General features: G+C 35.9%; 1 protein-coding gene and 1 long non-coding RNA gene across 6 annotated transcripts; both read left to right on the top strand.

Moving 5' to 3' along the window:
- The first annotated feature begins 2,940 nt into the window (after window positions 1-2,940).
- Window positions 2,941-11,526, top strand: LOC103432650 (uncharacterized). 5 transcript variants are annotated; one of them, XR_011579596.1, is made up of 7 exons: window positions 3,038-3,240; window positions 3,369-3,400; window positions 7,790-7,981; window positions 8,577-8,627; window positions 10,566-10,919; window positions 11,002-11,063; window positions 11,151-11,526. XR_011579596.1 is itself a non-coding variant. In XM_008370857.4 (6 exons), the coding sequence occupies exons 1-6, from the start codon at window positions 3,158-3,160 to the stop codon at window positions 11,253-11,255; spliced, it is 525 nt and encodes a 174-aa protein (XP_008369079.3). In that variant the 5' UTR covers window positions 3,027-3,157; the 3' UTR covers window positions 11,256-11,526. The 5 variants fall into 5 exon arrangements, 4 of the variants coding, with proteins under 4 accessions (XP_008369080.2, XP_008369079.3, XP_028956298.2 ...); XM_008370857.4 differs by lacking the exon at window positions 10,566-10,919 and having other exon boundaries at window positions 3,027-3,240; XM_029100464.2 differs by lacking the exon at window positions 10,566-10,919 and having other exon boundaries at window positions 3,051-3,261.
- Window positions 4,221-6,171, top strand: LOC139194602 (uncharacterized). The gene is made up of 2 exons (XR_011579597.1): window positions 4,221-5,800; window positions 5,890-6,171. It is a non-coding gene; the product is annotated as an uncharacterized lncRNA (long non-coding RNA).
- Window positions 11,527-19,323: the final 7,797 nt, after the last annotated feature.

The following is a 19,323-nucleotide window of genomic DNA, read 5'->3' as shown; positions in this document are numbered from 1 at the left end:
TTGTCTTTTATTGCATTCTTCCTTTTTTTTTTTTTAAGATAAACAAGAAAAGAAATGCTTTGTCTAATTGAATATAGAAAATAGTGCGTCCATTTTTATGATATTTAATTTTTAAATAAATAGTTTTCATTTCATGGAAGCAGTGTTCTAAAACGCGGTCAAGGCGCCCGCCTAGGCGTTGGGCGTCGGACCGTCGCCGTGATTTTTCCAAAAACGTTCAATAAATCTGCAAGGGTATTAGGCGATGTCTAGGCGGCCAACTGGGCGGTCTTGGCGGTGAGCTAGGCGGTCTCGGCGGCCAACTAGGCGGTTCTGTAAAAAAATTACACGTTGCTGTTTCACTACACATTGTAGAAGAGGAGGGCGACAACATAAAATCTGAAAGAGAGAGAGAACGAGAGAGTATGAGGGAAGAGAGAGCGAGATAGAGACTAGTAGAAGGAATAACAGTGCAATTGCTGAAGAAAAAAAAGGAAAAATTTGACCTGGACTCTTCGAATTTCTTCACGCTAGCAACGTTTTCGAGGATCTTTGCTGAGCTAGACTAGGTTTTGGGAAATTTTGCAGGGTAAGAAGATGGGGAATTAGGCGGAGAAGATGATGGAGAACAATGATAATCCTTTCATCATGCAATTGATATTGAAGTATAGAGAGAGAGAGGTAAACATTTCAAATGTAGTGGATGAGAGAGAGAAGCTGTGAAGAAAGTGGTGCGGATTGGGACGTCTGGGAGATAGTGCGAATAAAGAGAGAGGGAGAGAGACAGATAAACATTTCAAATGTAGTGGTGCGAACTGGGATCTCAAATCCAAGGTCAAAAGCTGATGGTTTTTAATTATGAAAACCATGGACTCTATGGTTTTAATAATGAAAACCACCCAAGGTGGACAAGTGATGTGAAAGAGCAGAGGTGTGGTGGACAGGTTGATGGTTTTAATAATAAAAACCACCACATAGTGGGCTTTTTATAGTTTTAAAAGTTTGTTATATATATTGTGTGTGCGTGCGCATAAATCTTATATAAATTATAAATTATTTAGATAATTTTTTTTTCTTAGGCAAGTATATCATATATGTACATAAAACATTCACATATGTATGTTCTTCTATAAGAAATAACATATTAGTCAATAATTATTTACATTTGATATACTAAATTTAATTAATTCATAAAATATATAAGAAATTTACCAAAATCCGCCTAGGCCGCCTAGGCGCTAGGTGCTAGCCCACCGCCCGACTAGCACCTAGCGTTTTTTAGAACCTTGCATGGAAGTAGATTTATTTGAACTTAGCATTAATTCTTTAATTAGTGTAGAGAAATTTGAAAGTAAATTAGCCAAGAAAAACATTTGTAGTTTTTTCTATAAAGTTGTTAATTCGTTAAGTCAGAATAAATTGCAGCTCATTTTTAGTTTATAGCGTGAGTCTGTTGTTTTCTTGTGTTGTGAATGTATAATTTGATTGATGATGGGTTGGACTAATGGCATATAGTCGTTTTGTTGAAAATATACAAACTAATTCTACTAAAACTATACCAAATGATTCTACTAAAAAAATATACAAAACTGATTATGCAAAAATGGTCAAAAATGGGTTGAACTGATTCTGCAAAAATGGTCGAGAATAGGTTGAATTGATTTTGCAAAAATGGTCTAAGACGGGTTGAACTGATTCTGCAACAATGGTCGAAGACAGGTTGAACTAATTTTGCAAAAATGGTCGAAGACAGGTTGAATTGATTTTGCAAAAATAGTCGAAGACATGTTGAATTGATTCTGCAAGAATAGTAGAAGACGGGTTGAATTGATTCTGCAAAAATGGTTGAAGATGCTGATTCTACAAAAATGATCGAAGATGGGTTGAACTGATTATGCAAAAATGGTCAAGGACGAGTTGAACTGATTCTGAAAAAATGGTCGAAGATGGGTTGAACTTATTCTGCAACAATGGTCGTAGACAGGTTGAAATGATTCTGCAAAAAATGGTCGAAGACGGGTTGAACTGATTCTACAAAAATAGTCGAAGACGAGTTGAATTGATTCTGCAAAAATGGTCGAGGACAGGTTGAACTAATTCTGCAAAAAAGGTCGAAGACGGATTAAACTGATTCTGCAAAAATAGTCGATGACATGTTGAACTGATTCTGCAAAAATGGTAGAAGACGGGTTGAACTGATTCTGCAAAAATGGTCAAGGACAAGTTGATTTATTCTAGTAAGAAATAATATAAACTGATTCTATATATAGTTTCAAAACTGATTCTGCAGAAATAGTTGATGATGAGTTGAGTTTACGAGACATATTAATTTTGTTGGAGTTGTGCGGGTTAGGTTCTATTAACAATCCTAAAGCTTTAGGGGTATAACTGATATTTTAAAACATTGTTTCCATGTTTTTGGGCCGAGCTTTAATTGTTTTTATATTATTATCTCTCCTTGACATGTTTAAAAGCTAGAAAGTTTTGGTCTCTATATATAAAACTCATTTTTTTCATTTATTTATTTATTATTTAAAAAAATTTCTTTCAATGTTTCAGTAATTAATTAAATAAGGATTGAAAAGTTATTTTTTTATGATAGGATGAATACGTTATTAATATTTTTATTAAAATGAGAGGGAGAAAATAGTACAACTAGGTTTGTTTAGCAACATTCTTCTGTAAAATTTGAAAAAGAAAACTAGAGCAATAGTTCTTGAACTTTGGCTGAATTGGAGTTTTGATCCTTGAAACTAAAAATTCATGAGTATTATCCCAGAACTTGTTATAATATAGAGCATTAATCACTTTCGCCAACCACGTTAGAACTTTCATTCAAAACAAAAGGATTTAAATGGACAAAAAATGGTTAGAAATTCTAACGGAATTATCCAAAGAGACTAGGGATTCACACTATTATAAGTTCTAAGATTAGTACTCACTAATTTTTAGCTTGGGATGAAAATTCCAATTAAGCTAAAGTTGAGGGATGATGCTACAATTATCTCAATATGAAAACAAGGGCAAAAGTTCATTTGTTCTAAAATAGGGGTATTTTACAAAATTCCCAATATACTAACACAGCCAATATCCCATCTCTCATTGCTGAGCAGTTCGAGCTTCTGAGTTCTTGTGTCTTTTGGTGGGTGTGGGTAATAGTCATCACACTGACCCGCGGATGCTGGAAAATCCTCCATCAGCGGCAGCAGCCGCAGCAGATCCAGGGGCGGTCGTGAAGCGCTATGCTCCTCCCAATCAGAGGTATTCGTTTCGTTCTTCCATGTGGGTGTGGTTCCTTTTTTCTTTAAAACAATGTTATTAAAATCAAATTAATTCAGTAGTTAATTGAAAACTAGTTAATTGTTTGCATTTCATTTGATTCATTTCAGGAATCGTCCTCTTAACAGACGCAAATCCGCAGGTAACTTCACCTTTTCCCCATGTACCTTAATCTCTTTTACGCTACATTATCTGAGGGTCCGATTGATAACCATTTCAGTTTTTGAAAACTGAAAACTGAAAGCTATCGATACCAAACAAAAACTTAAACCGAATGGTCATCAACCGTTCATTTAGTTTTCAATTTCTAGTAATTTTTTTTGTAAAACTGCAAAACATGTAATTGATTTCAGTTTTCAAATAAAAATAAAACTAAAGTTTGTTTGGTAACTGTTTTTAGTTTTACATTTTATTTTTTTAGTAGAGTGATTTTGTTAGTGGGTTAATTAGTTAGTTGTTAAGGAAGGAGATGATTGCTGTCCTCCACGATAAAGCGACATGCTCTTTTATGTGGAATTGGAAATGAAAATTTCCTTGTTTGTGAATTTTGGGAATGAAATTTCCTTATTTGTGAATTTTGGGTTGGTACTATGTCCCAGGGTCCCGGGGCTCAGGTTCATTTGGAAATAAATGCAATGCATGTTTTGTGATGTAATATTGGTGAATGAGAAAGGAGGTGCAAAAAAATCAACTAAATAAAAATGAAAGCTAGCATCTGAAATTGATTTTAGTTCTCATAATTTGGTTTGCTTTAAAAGTGAAAAAAAAAATGAATTTAATTGCCAAACAAGTTTTCATTTTTCATTTTTACTTCTTTTTTTTCTTCTTCATGTGAACGGTAAAAAAGAAATGGTTATCAAACGGACCCTAATTTTCAATGGAGATGAAGGTGACAAGTTTTATGGCATTTTGAGGCTTTATTAATATCAGTGTTGAAGAGGATAATAAAGTCAATAGATGTGTTAGTAAATCAAAAGAGTCAGAAGTTAGAAGGTTACTACTGTAAATATTCTTTTACTTTTCCTTCGAAACTTTTGGCTGTCCTAAAGTGTAACTATAAATACTTGATGATTTTACTAGGTACACTTGGTTGTATCCTCTCAAGAATAAATCGGATGTTTTTGCTACATTTTTTCAATTCCAAGCTCTTGTTGAGAATTTGTTTGGTAACAAAATTGGTACTTTAAGATCTGATTCAAGGGGTGAATTTCTTAGTTCTAATTTTAAGTATCATCTTGCCCTTCATAACATTCAACAACATCTTGGCTGTCCTTACACCCCACAACAAAATGGTTGTGCTGAAAGGAAGCAGAAACATGTTGTAGAAACTGCAAGGACTCTGTTTATAGCTTCCAAAGTACCACGTTACTTCTGGGTAGAAGCCTTCCTTACTGCAGTCTATCTCATCAACAAACTACCCCCTCTTTCTAAACCATCACCATGGGAACAATTTTCAAGAAATCACCAGATTACAGTCAACTTAGAGTGTTTGGTTGCAGCTGCTATCCCTGGTTAAAACCTTATACCAATTCCAAACTAGAAGCCAAGAGTACGCAATGTGTGTTTATTGGCTATAGTTTAACCCACAAAGGATATAGATGTCTAGATCCTCTTACTAACAGAGTTTACATCTCTAGACATGTTTACTTTGATGAAGACTCCTTTCCTTTCCATAGTATTACCCTTTTGAAATTATCACCATCTATCCCAACATCCAATTCTTCTTCCTTCTCCCTCACCTTTCCTCACCCATATCCTACCTCCAAACACCACTTCTCAACTCAACCCTCCCCTGCCTCTTTACCTCAATCATCATCACATTCAACCACACCTGAATCTGCCATTAATCCTCCAATAGACCCTTTTCCTGCATCTGTATCTCAACCAGAACCTATCCCTGCACCTTTACCTCCATCACAACTTGTCACTTCTACCCATCCTATGCAAACTAGGTCTAAATCTGGCATTTTCAAACCCAAAGCCTACACTGCAACTAAACATCACCTGCCTTCTCATCTAGACACTGAATATGTTCCTTCGACTTACCTGCAAGCCTCCAAGTATACTCATTGGAGGGTAGCCATGCAAGATGAGTTTAATGCCTTGCTAAATACAGGAACTTGGACCCTACTTCCTCCTCTTCTCAAAACCTTGTTGGATATAAACGGGTTTTTAGAATTAAGAAGAAACCAGATGGTTCTGTGGACAGATATAATGCCAGATTAGTAGCTAAGCGCTACAATCAAGAGGAAGGTATTGATTTCAGTGACACATTTAACCCAGTGGCCAAACCAGTTATTATAAGGATCTATCTTACTTTGGCAGTTCAATCTATCCATGATAAGTTGGAGTGCAAAGAAGCAACATACAGTTGCTTGTTCATCCACAGAAGCTTCATACAGACCATTAGCCCATACTGCTGCTGAAATCACTTAGATTTGTCAACTGTTCACTGATATTAGCTTTAAACTACCTGCATTGCCTCAGATTTGGTGTGACAATATCTCAGCTATTGCATTGGCTTCCAATCTTGTCTTTCATGGTAGAACCAAACATGTGGAAATAGATTATCATTACATCCAAGAGCTGGTTTTGGCAAAGCTTCTTACTGTTCAATTTGTATGCTGTCAGGATCAACTAGCAGGCATTCACACTAAATCTCTTCCTTGGCAAGGGTTTCTCCAACTTCGATCTAAGCTTTCTCTTCAGCCTTCTCCGTTTAGCTTGAGGGGGTGTGAAGAGGATAATAAAGTCCATAGATGTGTTAGTAATTCAAAAGAGTCAAAAGTTAGATAGAAAGTTACTACTGTAATTTTACATTTTCTTAGTAACTTTTGGCTTTCCTAATGTGTAACTATAAATACTTGTGTAACTTATCTTTGAGGTATTGAAATGAATAATTTGCTCAATAAATGGTTTAAAAAACTAGTTTTGATACTCGCCTTGGTGCTTTTTTGGGTGGGGATATCTAGAAAAGGCCTCTGCCCAACCAGACTAGGCGGCATATAAGGTTGGTGCAAGGTTTTAAAATCTTCTCAGCCTCAATTCTCTATGATGGAAACGGAAGTATAGATGGTTAGAACTGCGGCGAACCTGACTTGCATAGACTCATCAGATTTTCCTTTTTCCTTTCCTTTTCTCATTTTTCTTATATTATTAAATATTTAAATAATTGTACAATGTTTTTTTAAAACATTACAACGCCCAATGGATAAAACAAGCCTTGAATGACAATGAATATTTGTTTTAGAAAAAGTATTATATTATACTTTTATTAAGGACTATAATAATCTTAGGTACCGTGAGGCTATTGGCTCACTTCTATCGCCTAGGCAAGGCTATCCATTAAATCCCTTGGCTTTGCCTTGGCCTTTTAAAACACTGATTAATATACCAAATTTCCATTAAATCTTATTTCTTTTAGATCCTTACATATTACCTCATCATGTGCGAGTCTTCATCGGATTCTTAATCAAGTACCTCTTATATTAATTTCCTTAATTTGGTTTATGTACTAACTTTCTAAGCTTAGTTGTGTAAATCTGTCATTAATATTTGTTGCTGATAATGCTTATCATTTTGTTTCTACTAAACTCTTACCATCCTTCTTAACATTCAATATTTGTTGCTCATGCTCTTAAAGCCTAACATTTCATCCCTTGGAGAATGGTTAAACGAATACTATATAATCTCGGTTAGTCCATTATGGATTTTATCACACATAATGCTTACAATATTTTCTTATTCCATCCTCTTTACATTCTACTTATTTCATAATTTTGCATTACTGATCCTGAAATCACTTCACAAGCGATTTGTTCAGAGTTCCTTTGCTCCTGAGTTGTTGGTTATGGTTATGTTAAGTGTCTTTGGTGAATTTGCACTGTGTTTATTCTCTGTTATAGCTCAATAATTATTTAACCCTTTGATTCTTACACATTCTTCATGCTTCTTAAGAATGTCTCCAGCAAAATTATGTCATTGGGAACCATCAGAAGTCATGTATATTTTCATTATTTCTTTCAGCAGTTAGCACTGATACAAACAGCAACAACGTGAATTAGTTTTAATCCTTATTCTAATGCTAATTTTATCAGGAAATATTAGTATCTGTCAATTCTAGTTTTTATGTCAGTACATATATCTCAAATAATTTAATATAACAAAGTGTACTATCTGTCATATCTAGGGTATTCTATTTTATTTTTACAACGTTCCATTTATTGTTTAAGTAGTTTCAACTATTACTTAATGTTTATCATTTCACGTTTTCCTATAGTGAGACCTATCAATTTTTTTCTCCTGTAATTCCACAGTTTGGTATTTTTACAAATAGGTACTCAAGCGTGTCTCAACCCTTGTTCTTAAGTAGGAGGAGCTGTCTTTAGTCCCAAAGGCTGTTGTGGGCTGTTTCTTTTGACTTATTTGTACATATCTTTTTATTCTTTTGTTTACCAGAAGTTGAGTGGTCGAGGAAATTGTGACATTTTTAGGGTTACATATCTAATGTGGTTATAAGTTACTGTTTCAGATCGGTTTGATCGAACTAACAATCCTCATGGCGGGAGTGATCTGGAGAAGAGTCAAATTTCTAGTTCAAGAAATATTTCTGTTATGGATCATGGGGATGGAAGCAGCAGCAGTCTTCTGAATGAGAACTCTCGGGGGTTAATAGCTCTAGAGGGGTGTTGCACCAGTGAAGCTTTCCAGCTCTTACATAGTCGTATGTGTCAACAGTGTCTTGAAAAGGAATTGCTATATGTTAATACAGGAATTACTTTGTTTTGGCTCTTTTTCATCAGCCTATTTATGCTCTGCCATACATTTTTGTGCAAATGATATCAGCAAGGGTCCTGAGGTGATCCGTGATATTTCAACTTGATGATTGAAAGTAACATGCAATAGAGAATAGGTTATGATGCCCACATTGACATCCTCCTTTCATATTGTTAGTATTTTTATACAAAATAAGTTTAGGGTTTAGGTTGTACATTTAAATTCTTGCAGGTGATTCCTTTCTCCAACTGTCATTCACAAAAAGTTCAAAGTGAAAATAATGTTGCAAGCCCCTGAGCCCCACCCACGTTTCTTTTGACTTTTTAGAAAGTTACAAAGAAAGTAAAGATTACCAACCATTAGTTGACCTAGGAGTATTTTCTTTGGAGCTAGGATTAAAATTCTTTATGCATAAAAGTTTGCTGGGACTTTGTGCATGATTAACTAAAAGACTAAAGGGGTGTATTTTTGTTTTTTTTCTTTTTCAGTGATTACTTGTATGAGGTTTGAATTGGTTAATAATTGCATGTCTTCAAATGCAGGTTGGGCAGCTGCAATGCGTTGCTTCAACGATCCATCTGTAGATCTACCAGGTCAGTGGAAGAATGTTCCTTATTTTCAAAATTTGGTGCATACTCTACATGAAAGTAAAGACATGCATTAAGATGTCCAAATTGGTGCATGTATGGTATAGTTCATTCAATCACACAAAATAGTTCTTATGCAAAATTTTGCTAGAAATGGAGGAAATATATCAGCAGTGTATATTAAAGATGGCTGAGGGTAAATAATTATTTGGTGGTTCAGAGCACAAGCTTTAACAGTGTTTGGATGGAGCAATAGGTTGACTACAAGAGTTTTTTTATAAGAGTATTTCTCACATTACTATCCTTAAGTATCGTGAAATTCCAACTTTCATACCTAAATTTTTTGTCCCACTTCCATTCCTCAAGTTTGAGTGTTGTGACACTTTCATACTTCAGTTAGCCTTTCTGTCAGGGGCTCAATTAAGTGATGACGTGGCATGCCACTTAATGATGACTGTGAAGAAACGTTGCACTGTGCGCCCCACGTGGACATATAAAACAAATAAAAAAAATGTTTTTTTTTATCCCACTCTACAACGTGGCACTTTGGGCACGTCCTCTTCTTCAGAGGATAAGGAGAACGAGGAAGTTTCTCCTCCTCCTCTTCCCCCCTCCCACTCTACAACTCTACAACTCTACAACTCAAACACCGTTTCTTGGTTCGTGTACCATGAAGTGAATTGGGTCCTCCCACTCCCTCCTCCTCCTCTACAACTCAAACACCATTTCTTGGTCCGTATACCATGAAGCGAGTTAGGTCCACCCACTCCCTCCTCCTCCTTCTCCCACTGTACTACTCAAAGACTATTTCTTGGTCCGTATACTACGAAGTGAATTGGGTCGGGTCCTCTTCTTCCTCCCACTCTACAACTCAAACACCATTTCTTCTTCTTCCTCCTTCTCCTCCTCCCACTTTACAGCTCAAACACCTGATCCGTATACCATGAAGTGAATTGGGTCGGGTCCTCCTCCAATGACCGAAGAAGATGATGAGAAAACCCATGGCCGTTATCTGCCACCCACGTGAACCCTTCCTCTTCCTCCTAAAACCCTTATTTCCATTTCCTTTGCCGCTGCCGCTCCTCTTCCCCTCTCCACCGAACCGCACAATCTCTCCTCTCAGCTCTTTGCCATTCTCTGCTGTCCCAATTGGCAGTGCCACCCTTCCCTCAAACAACTAGCCCCTCCATATCCCCTTCCCATGTCTCCTCTGTCTTCACTCTAACATTGATCCCAAACCGCCCTCTGCTTCTTCAACTGCATCGCCCTAAAACCCAGATACAAACACACCGTCCATTAACACTCTTCACTCCTCAACATTCTTCTCCCTAATGGGTTTCTCCAGGTCGCGTAAAAGATCCGAATTTCCATGATTAAGGCTTCCACAGACTCGGTGAGCGACTTTCCTCGAATTTCCATGATCTGAATTTGCAGGGATTTGGAAGGGTGGTTGGGGTTTGACTTGGTGAGCGAGCCATAAATCTTATTTCGAAGATCGACCCTCGACTCGGTAAGAAGGATTTTCGAGATGGGTTTGAGTGAATCTGAACTGGGAATTGAGTTGGTAAAGTGGAGGATGTGGGTTTTGGGTTTTGAGCTGGCCTTCTATGTGGGTTCTGGGTTCTGGGTTCTGGCGACGTAGATGATTTGGGTTTTCCTCGTCGGTTTCCACAGTCCAAGGTTGAAGACAATTTGGGTTTAATATTTTTTTTTTCCAAAAATAAAAAAATGCTATTGGGGTTCACCCACATTTTTGCAGTCATTGTCCAGTGGCTTGCCACATTATCAGTTAACTGAGCTCCTGTCAAAAAGGCTAATGGAAGTATGAAAGTATCACAAAATTCAAATTTTATGTGTGAAAGTCAGACGAATAAAAATTTTGGTATGAAGGTTGAAATTTCACGATACTTGAGAATAGTAAAGTGAGAATTACACTTTTTACAGGTGATCCATCCTCTGCCAACGTCGTCCTAATCACATAGAGGAGTAGGCTGAGGACTTTCCATCGGATTTGATTGATCAGCTAAAGGGAAGGGAGTGCAAAGAATATTTAACAAAATGGAGTTTTTCTGCAATTTTCTAAGAGTAAAGCTGATGGTTATATGAAATGATTTATTCTATGAAAAGCAGAAGGGGCAGTGGGTTGGAGGAAGATGGAGAACCTTCCTGGCAATGATAGAAAGGAGAAATCTGATTTCTGATAAGAAAAAAAAAATAAAAATAAAAAGGATAGATAATGAATGGTTAAGCAGTGGGAAGGACTAAAGGAGTCAAGGAGGGGTCTTGAAACGAACCTCAGTTAAGCATGCATCATTTAGTAATCGTATTGTGAGTGATTCTTGCAATTTGGATGGTTTATTCTATATTTTATATGTTTCAGAAAGACCAGTAATGTACACAGGAAGCAGCTCAGCATGGGGTCCCTTCCTCCTTCCTCATCAGGTGATTATAAAATCTCTCTCTCTCTCTCTCTCTCTCTCTCTCTCTCTCTCAATCTCACAATATAATGTTTGGAATGGCCATCTTTAGTTAATGGCTTCGACAGTCGGTGCTGGGTCTCCTGGTTCACCAATGGACTTCTTCAGCGAACCTTGTCGTTCAAAGAACATTTCCAGTGCCGGTTTCGAGACTTAGAAACTCATCCACAACATTACTCAATATCTTAAAGCAAACTTGGAGCGGTTGGTGATCTGTTGTACTCTAATTATATTTTTGGTAGCTGGTAAAAGCTATTAAACTTGCACATTGAAACTCAGCAACATCCATTTACTTAGCCAATCTGGGAATTGTGTGACAAAAATCTTCGATGCATGTACTGGTGTGTGACACTAACAAGTGATGTGACTGAAGTATGGTTTGTTTATGTATGCATACAGTATGAAGTGAGTAGATCTCTCTGTGGGAATGGGTTTGTGTGAGAGTGTTCATCTGTTTTTTAAAGTTAAAACGACTATGCTATGTGATTTCATGCCATCAAACTCATCTGCAGGGGATGTCTTGTGAATTTGATGACCTCACGTCTCACGCCTTCCAACATGTCAAAGTAGCCCCGTTCCGTGGACCATATTTTATGCACTGAAAAAGGGACCAATTGTGTAGTAAAAAATGGTAATCTTAAGGCTGTTTTTGGAACATGACTTAGTATTATGATCTAATGGTATATCTTTTCATTTGTAAACAAGAAATTTTAAATTTAATTATATCATACCAGTTTTTTCACCACCACATACTTTTTTTTTTTAAGGCTTAATTGTAGCAATGTTCTTTAAACTCTATCTGTAATTTAATTTTAGTCTTTGAACTTTCATATTAGTTTATTTAGTTCTTAAACTTTACAATGTGTTTGTACCATTAATTCTTTTCACTAACGCTGTCTATTTTTCCGTTAAATTTAAGATTATATTAGGAACTTCATCTCACAATACTAAAAATAAATTTAAAAATGAGAAATGAAAAAAATCACCTTTTTTTAAAGAAATTTGAATACATAGGATTTCTACCAGTTTTTTCACCACCACATACTTTTTTTTTAAGGCTTAATTGTAGCAATGTTCTTTAAACTCTATCTGTAATTAAATTTTAGTCTCTGAACTTTCATATTAGTTTATTTAGTTCTTGAACTTTACAATGTGTTTGTACCATTAATTCTTTTCACTAACGCTGTCTATTTTTCCGTTAAATTTAAGATTATATTAGGAACTTCATCTCACAATACTAAAAATAAATTTAAAAATGAGAAATGAAAAAAATCACTTTTTTTTAAAGAAATTTGAATACATAGGATTTCTTTGTTCGCAGTTCAATAAGTGATTTGTTAGTTGTTTAAGTTCAGCCATAGTTCGATCTGCTACCAACTCTGATGTCGCATTGCCTAATATTTATAAGTTGCTAAAGTCCAACCATATCCTATTTGTATTTTAATAGTTCAAATTTCATTTTGTTTTAAGTTTAGATATTAATTTATAAATTTTAATTTGTTTTTTAGCTTCTTCTATTGTTTTGAAGTTTTAAGTTGAAGTTCCTATGTACTCCTAAATTTAACGGAAAAAAGAAGAAGAAAAAAGATAAGAGTTTGTGAAAATGATCAATCATGTAACACATTTGTAAGTTCGAGAACTAAAGAAATTAATATGAGAGTTCATAAACTAATATTAAACTAAGGATAAAATTTAGAAACCTTGCTACAATTAAACTAATGTCACTTGTTTGGTGAGTATATTTTGCCATGTGGGTGGGTTCTAATTGTGTTGTCCAGCTATCACATCCTGGGCGCTAGGGTAACGCGATTTGGTTCTAGGGTTGGTGCCAGGGTCTGGTTGGGTGCAAGCCTCTCGGTTTGGGTGCTAGGATCTCGAGACCATGGTCCCGGTTGGTGGAATGTCACCAAGGCTTAGGGTCTTTCAGTAGTTCTTAAGATTTGTGTTATAATTTCGTATGGACTAAGATTCTCTTTCTTTCTCTTTCCATCATTTTCCATTCTCTTTTCTCACATTTTTTATTTTGTCTTTCTTTTTCTATAAAAGATTAATATAAAATATTGACGTGGCTTAACCTTGACCGTTCATATAGGAGGAGAGAGAAGGGGAGGGAAAAAAAGAAGGGAGAGAATCCTACTCCATTTCGTATAAGTAATTTACAGGAATTGACCGTTCTCTTCGAATTCAAGAAATTTGGAAACTAAAGGTACCAAGTTGCATGATTGATTCGGATAGCTCTCATAGATGAGGAATTTTGTGTGAATCGCCACAATATGCTCACGTGGTAAAAAATATGACTTTCTCGAGGAAAGAACTTACACTTTTAGACTTTGTAAATGGGTCGTGTTTGACATATTAGTGTCAACCTATCTTAACGAATTGTATAATGTAAACCCACTAAGCTAACGGATTGAAACATTCAAACACAAATTCGACCCATTAAATTAACATGTTACTCGACACGACGTTCAACTATTAAGTACGTATATTATTTCATTACATAATTAAATGGAAAAAAACTTCATTCTAATTTACTGAACATTAACATCTTAAATTTTTTTGTATTCAATAATACAACTACAATCATGGTGTGGAAAATTTAAAATCTGTTGCAGTCCAAATAGTTTAGGAATATGGTTATGTAAATCTTATGTTATCTTAGATATCCTTGTGAGATTCTAACATATCTCTTAGACTAGATTCCAATTTGGTACTGCTTAAATTATAAAAAAAAAGCGGGTATAAAAAAAAGCTAGAAGTTTTTTTGTGTTTGGTAAACATTCAACTTCAGCTTTTTTTTCACAGTTCTAGGTGAAAAAAAGAAGAAGCAAAAAACATGAAGTTGCATAACCCAACTTTGAAAAACCAACTTTTTTGTCAAAAGGCGAGTGAATAGTGCCATTAAATGAATTTTTCAAAAATGGCAATCCTACCCTCTTCCTCTTTCCCCTCAATCCCTACGACTACAAGTAAAGACACAATATGATGAAATAACACACACCTCAGAATCACACATCTCTGTCTTCTCTCTATTGTCACCGCACCTGCTCTCTCTCTGTCATTTATACTTTTCAGTTAAACTAGACATACAACACGTTATCAACACGCGCTTGACGCTGTGCTAAAAAGAGTTTGTTTATATTCCAAGGGAGTTATATTTAATCATTCTTTTTATGATTACCTTATTATTTTATTGAATTGATCTACATGCTATTGATTCAATTTAAATTTTCTATGTTGGATGTGATATGATGCATTGGAGATAGAATTCTGACTTTCCGAGAAGGATCTTTACAAATTGAAAGGCTGAATTGTTTTCTGCCAATCAGGTTCTTTTAAAATAAAGTAAGTTATTTTAAACAACCATGAAACATGAAAAAAATTTCCATCATGCGTGGTTCCCCTACATTTACATATATATTGGACATGTTCATATATTTGTCAATATATATATGTTTATGCATAACGCAATTTATAAAATCGCTAAGTAGAATTTGTGAGTCAAAGAATAGAAAGAAAATAGAAGCAATAAGGGTTTTCAAAACCCTAGAAATTCTCCAATAAAAAAAATGAGCTGTTAAGCCTGATGATTTCTGACACGACTTGTTAACCCGACACGAAATTAACAGGTTATCAGGTTGATACAATAACGAATCTGGTCGTTATCGGTAACCTGATAACATGTTAAGATAACGAGTTGGTCTGGGTATACACGTGGGTAACTCGATGCACGATAAGCAAAATATTAATTTAATAATTTGATAACTCATAAAAAACTATAATAATTATATATATATTAAATTAAATTTAGAACATTTGAAAAGGAGGTAATATATTTTAAATTGTATAGTACTATTGTTTTATTTCTTTTCATAATTATTTTGGTAAACTTCTCATAATTTGAATAGTTTATAATGTTTGGTTTTTCTATACTTAGTTTATGCGGAAGAGAGTTCTGATGTGGAAAACATTACTGAAAACATTATCAACATAACTCTTAAAGCAATAAATCAAGCCAAAGTTCCAATACAATTTTCCCATGACGATCGATTAAAAATGAAGGATTTTGTAAAAGGAATAACATGCAAGCTTTGAGTTTCATTGGCAAGGTTTTAACTTCTGAGAAAGGCTTCACAACCTTGAAAAGAAAAACTTCTTCATTTTGTATATCCTTGCACATATGATATTTTGTATTAGACTATTAGTGTATTGGTTTTTTTTATTAGGCTCTTATTTTGGAGTGTAGATGTAGTACTTAACGACAAATGTGTTTTTATGTTTTGAAGTAATATTTATGTGGCAATGTGGTATGTGCAAATTTAAGAAAAAAAAATATTTTTCTTAACGGGTCATAACGGGTTGGGTCGTTTTACCTATTGGGTAAAGTGACCCGACTTGTTAAGAACCTGTTAAGATAACAGGTGTGACACGATATGACCCATTAAGATAACATATGTTACACAAAACATGACAAACACAACCCGTTTACAAGGCCTACGAGCCATGCTTGGTTAGTCTGCAACTTAAGCCAGCGACAAGGACAACGTGATCATGACGTCAGTCTTGCATCAGCAGCCTTCTAGGCTTGCTGCTTGCAGTGGACTAAGCCTGTTGCCTGGGTTCTTGGTGCTGGGATTCACGCCCGCGACCCATCCCAGAAGTCAGGGCATTGCCGGGCTTCTCGCGCACCGGCCCTAAGCCAGCCACGTGTTGGGCTTTGCGCTTTCATGCCTTGGCCCGCATGACCAGCAAGCCTGATGCTTGTTGGGCCACACCCCTACCTTTTCTTCTTAGCCTGCTGCCACCTGTAGCCATCTGGGCAGTTGTGCAGCATGTGTCTTTTAGAAGCCCAAAAGCCTGTAGCTTGCTGCAGGGCTATGAACTGCAGCCAACAATTTTTGACAGGATGGGTCGGAGTATGGATGTGTCGAACAGATTCGTATGGTTCAACTAAAACCTTTTGAACTCAAGTTTTTTTTTTCTCTCTCTCACCTATTTTAGGGTTTGTTTTTACAACATATGGTATAATCAGGATTTGCCAAAGTGTGGCATTATAGCCAGAAGCGTGATCTTTGGCACATAAGACCTAAAACTTCAAGAATCATGGACAGTATCTCTGAACCTCAACACTGCAGAATCTACTCTCGTCTTGATGGAATAGATCCTTGGTTATGCACACTTTTGTGCTCTTACCAATGTTGTTGAGAAGTACCATTCTCATAGTCAATATGTGAGACTAATTTTGCTCCACCTAACAAATGTGGTAAAGCAGAATTTTGACATGGATGACCATATTGGCCGAATCCACCTTATTAACTTTGATTTATTTTGTGAACAATTTTCTATGTTATTCGATACAAGTTTGGTGTTTGTTTTGGTTTATGGATAATGTTATGGATATTCCTCGAATATGAGTTAATTGAATCCTGTTTCTTAAACATGTGACCGAATCGAATTAACACATGATTAGGTACAAATGTGAGTAAGTTAGTTCTAGATGAATGCAATATTACGCACACTAACTTTATACCTAAATCACATCTCTAGCAAAGACTTCAGGTCTATCTAACCTGATTAATAGCATTGGCACGCTCCTCGTTATATGCATGGTATTGAACTACCATTATAAAGACCTTATATTCTCCCCATTCCGGAAGAACATCATTGAGCCTTAAGGATATTTGAGAGAACAATGATCATGAATGAAATCACTAAAGAAAATAAAGTGGAATATCTTTGCACCACCTCCAAAGTATGAAGCCCAAAGCTATATTTTGGGGCCAATAGGCTACCTTCTAATTGGGACACGCCACATGTAGCCAGCTTAGAGCTTGGTGATTGAGCAGTTTACTTACTTTGGCACAACTATTTAGGACACTTAGGTCAAACAATGATGCCATGACGCATCTCCTTACTTCGGGTAAGGATCATCTGCCTACAAGCACACTTTGCCGAGCCTGCTCGTTTGGGAAATTTGATTTCTATATCATCCATCGCAAAGATATGCAACGTCTTTCTTTTCACAATGGATTCAAGGTAATAATTGTGGAATAATCCAACCAAAATGCATACCATATAAATACTTATGGTTTTGGTTGATGTATCGACAAAATGGTCACATGTTTGTCTACACACATTGTTGCTAAACCTCATAGCAAATTTTAAGGGGACCACCACCCTGATTATCTTATAAAGTCTGAAAGACTAGATAATGCCGAAGAGTTTATACCGACGATGCTTCGGTAAATATTACATGTCTTTTGAGTTTATAATTGAACATTGAATTCTCGATGTTCACCCAAAAATAGTCTCGCAAAGCGATCATAAAGCGCAATTTAATTGATCTCCTAGACCTTGGTGAATGCATTAAGCTTTCGATTTCTGCCTAGGGCTATGCAATCTTGTATGTAGCTATGTTAGTCCGATTTAAGGCTTATTGTCACCTAATCATTTCTAGCATTACAGTTGGTTACTGGGTACAAATCTGATATTTTGTACTTACGCGTTTTGGGTGTGCATTTTCTGTACCAAGTTACGCCGCCGCAACGTACCAATTTGGGTCCTCAAAGAAGGATGTGAATCTTTGTCGATTATGATTCTCCTTCACACTAGCTCTTTAGAGCCCTTGCATGCGATTTCTTTACCACTCATTTTACAAATTGTTACTTCAAAGAGATAGTTTTCTCGCCGTTAGGGGGAGATAAGGACGTCAACATTCCTGAAGAATGGCGCAAATTTGCCTAGATATTACCCATTATGTCTCATCTCAATTTCAGTACCGCACAAGTGTGATAAGCATGTGTGAAGTATTCTAACTTTCATAATGTTGCTCCAAACGCATTCATGTGATCTAGCTAAAATGACGAGACATTATACTAGCTATAAACATGGACAAAAGTACTTAATGGATGTTGAGTTAATATTCTCGAAGAATATGCCACCTCTGAAGAATGGTTTGGCTGCCTTATTGGTCGATGCTGTAATGGCCTAAGCACAACATATCACTCGATTCATAAGATTCATTTCCTTAGAAGAGAAAGGTCACGACACAAAATGAATCCATACTCGATCGCTGTCTCAATCATTTCTATCTCATGAGATTAATCCGGCTTACTCTCGGGACTTGAAGTTCTTGGTCCAGTATACTAGTTTAGTTGAGATATGTGTGGAGCCAAAAATATTCACTAGGCGACACGTGGACTTTTGGACAAAAGAGGACAACAATACCCTCGAGGCATACCGGGTTTCCTACACGCGAGCAGTAGAGAATCATTTTTTCAACCAAGTCAAAAGTGCCCAAAATAGGTATCAACTTAAAGCCTAATTTATTCATATATTTCCCATTTCATTATTTAGCTAATCAATTAGCTAAATAATATACTTATTCCTTTCATATTTCATAAAATCATAATAATTGACTAATTAAGGAATTAATTACCTAATCAATCCCTTAATTGTCAATTTGAAACATCCATTCAAACCTAAAAAATAGAATAGGGCCGGCTACCCCATTCAAAACCTAATACATCACCTTTTTTCTACCTTTTCCATCATCTCTTCCCTTTTATTAGCCAATTAACACCATAAAGCACAAAAACATTTCCTTTCATATTTAATTAGCCAATTAATTGGCTAATTAAACCTAAAATAAACCCTAAAATCCCACCTAGTAGACCGGCCACATTCCCTCTCTTTGCTCCACACCTTTTCAAATTTCTTCCACTATATTAGCCAAATAATGATAACCATTCAATTTAGTAACTTCCCATTTATTTCTATTGTATTTTATTAGCCAATAAAGTGGCTAATAAAACCAAAAATTCACCCAAAAGCACACAAAGGGGCCGGCCCTTTTCTTGAAAATGTGGACCATTTTGGTCCTATAAATAGTCACCCATTTCTACCAAACACTCATTCCAAATCTCTTGCAAAAATTCCAAAACACTCTAAACACTATTTCTCTCTAAAAATTCTAACTTTGGCATCGGAGGTTCTTCGGCCAAAGCCCCCCCCATTCACCGTGGGCGCGTGAGGCTTTTGGCCTTAACCTAAGGTGCTAGTTGTTTTGTAGGTGCAAAATCGTCCAAGATCGAAGAGGAGAAAATTTGCATCCACAATATGGAATTGGAATGAGATTATCACCGATGATGTTTTCACTTATATGGTAAATACCGACATAAATAAAAAACAACAATATCGAATTGTGTTCCGTTGATTAGTGATAA

This window comes from Malus domestica, chromosome 03 (assembly GCF_042453785.1).
Source record: "Malus domestica chromosome 03, GDT2T_hap1".
NCBI classification, from domain to species: domain Eukaryota; kingdom Viridiplantae; phylum Streptophyta; class Magnoliopsida; order Rosales; family Rosaceae; genus Malus; species Malus domestica.
This window is presented reverse-complemented; position numbering and strand designations above follow the sequence as displayed.

Excerpts from the sequence above, each read along its gene's own strand:
- LOC103432650 (XM_029100464.2), top strand. The coding sequence starts at position 3,158 with ATGCTGGAAAATCCTCCATCAGCGGCAGCAGCCGCAGCAGATCCAGGG. Across the intron at positions 3,401-7,789 it reads TAACAGACGCAAATCCGCAG|ATCGGTTTGATCGAACTAAC; the intron begins GTAACTTCACCT and ends TTACTGTTTCAG. Across the intron at positions 11,064-11,150 it reads CCTTCCTCCTTCCTCATCAG|TTAATGGCTTCGACAGTCGG; the intron begins GTGATTATAAAA and ends GGCCATCTTTAG.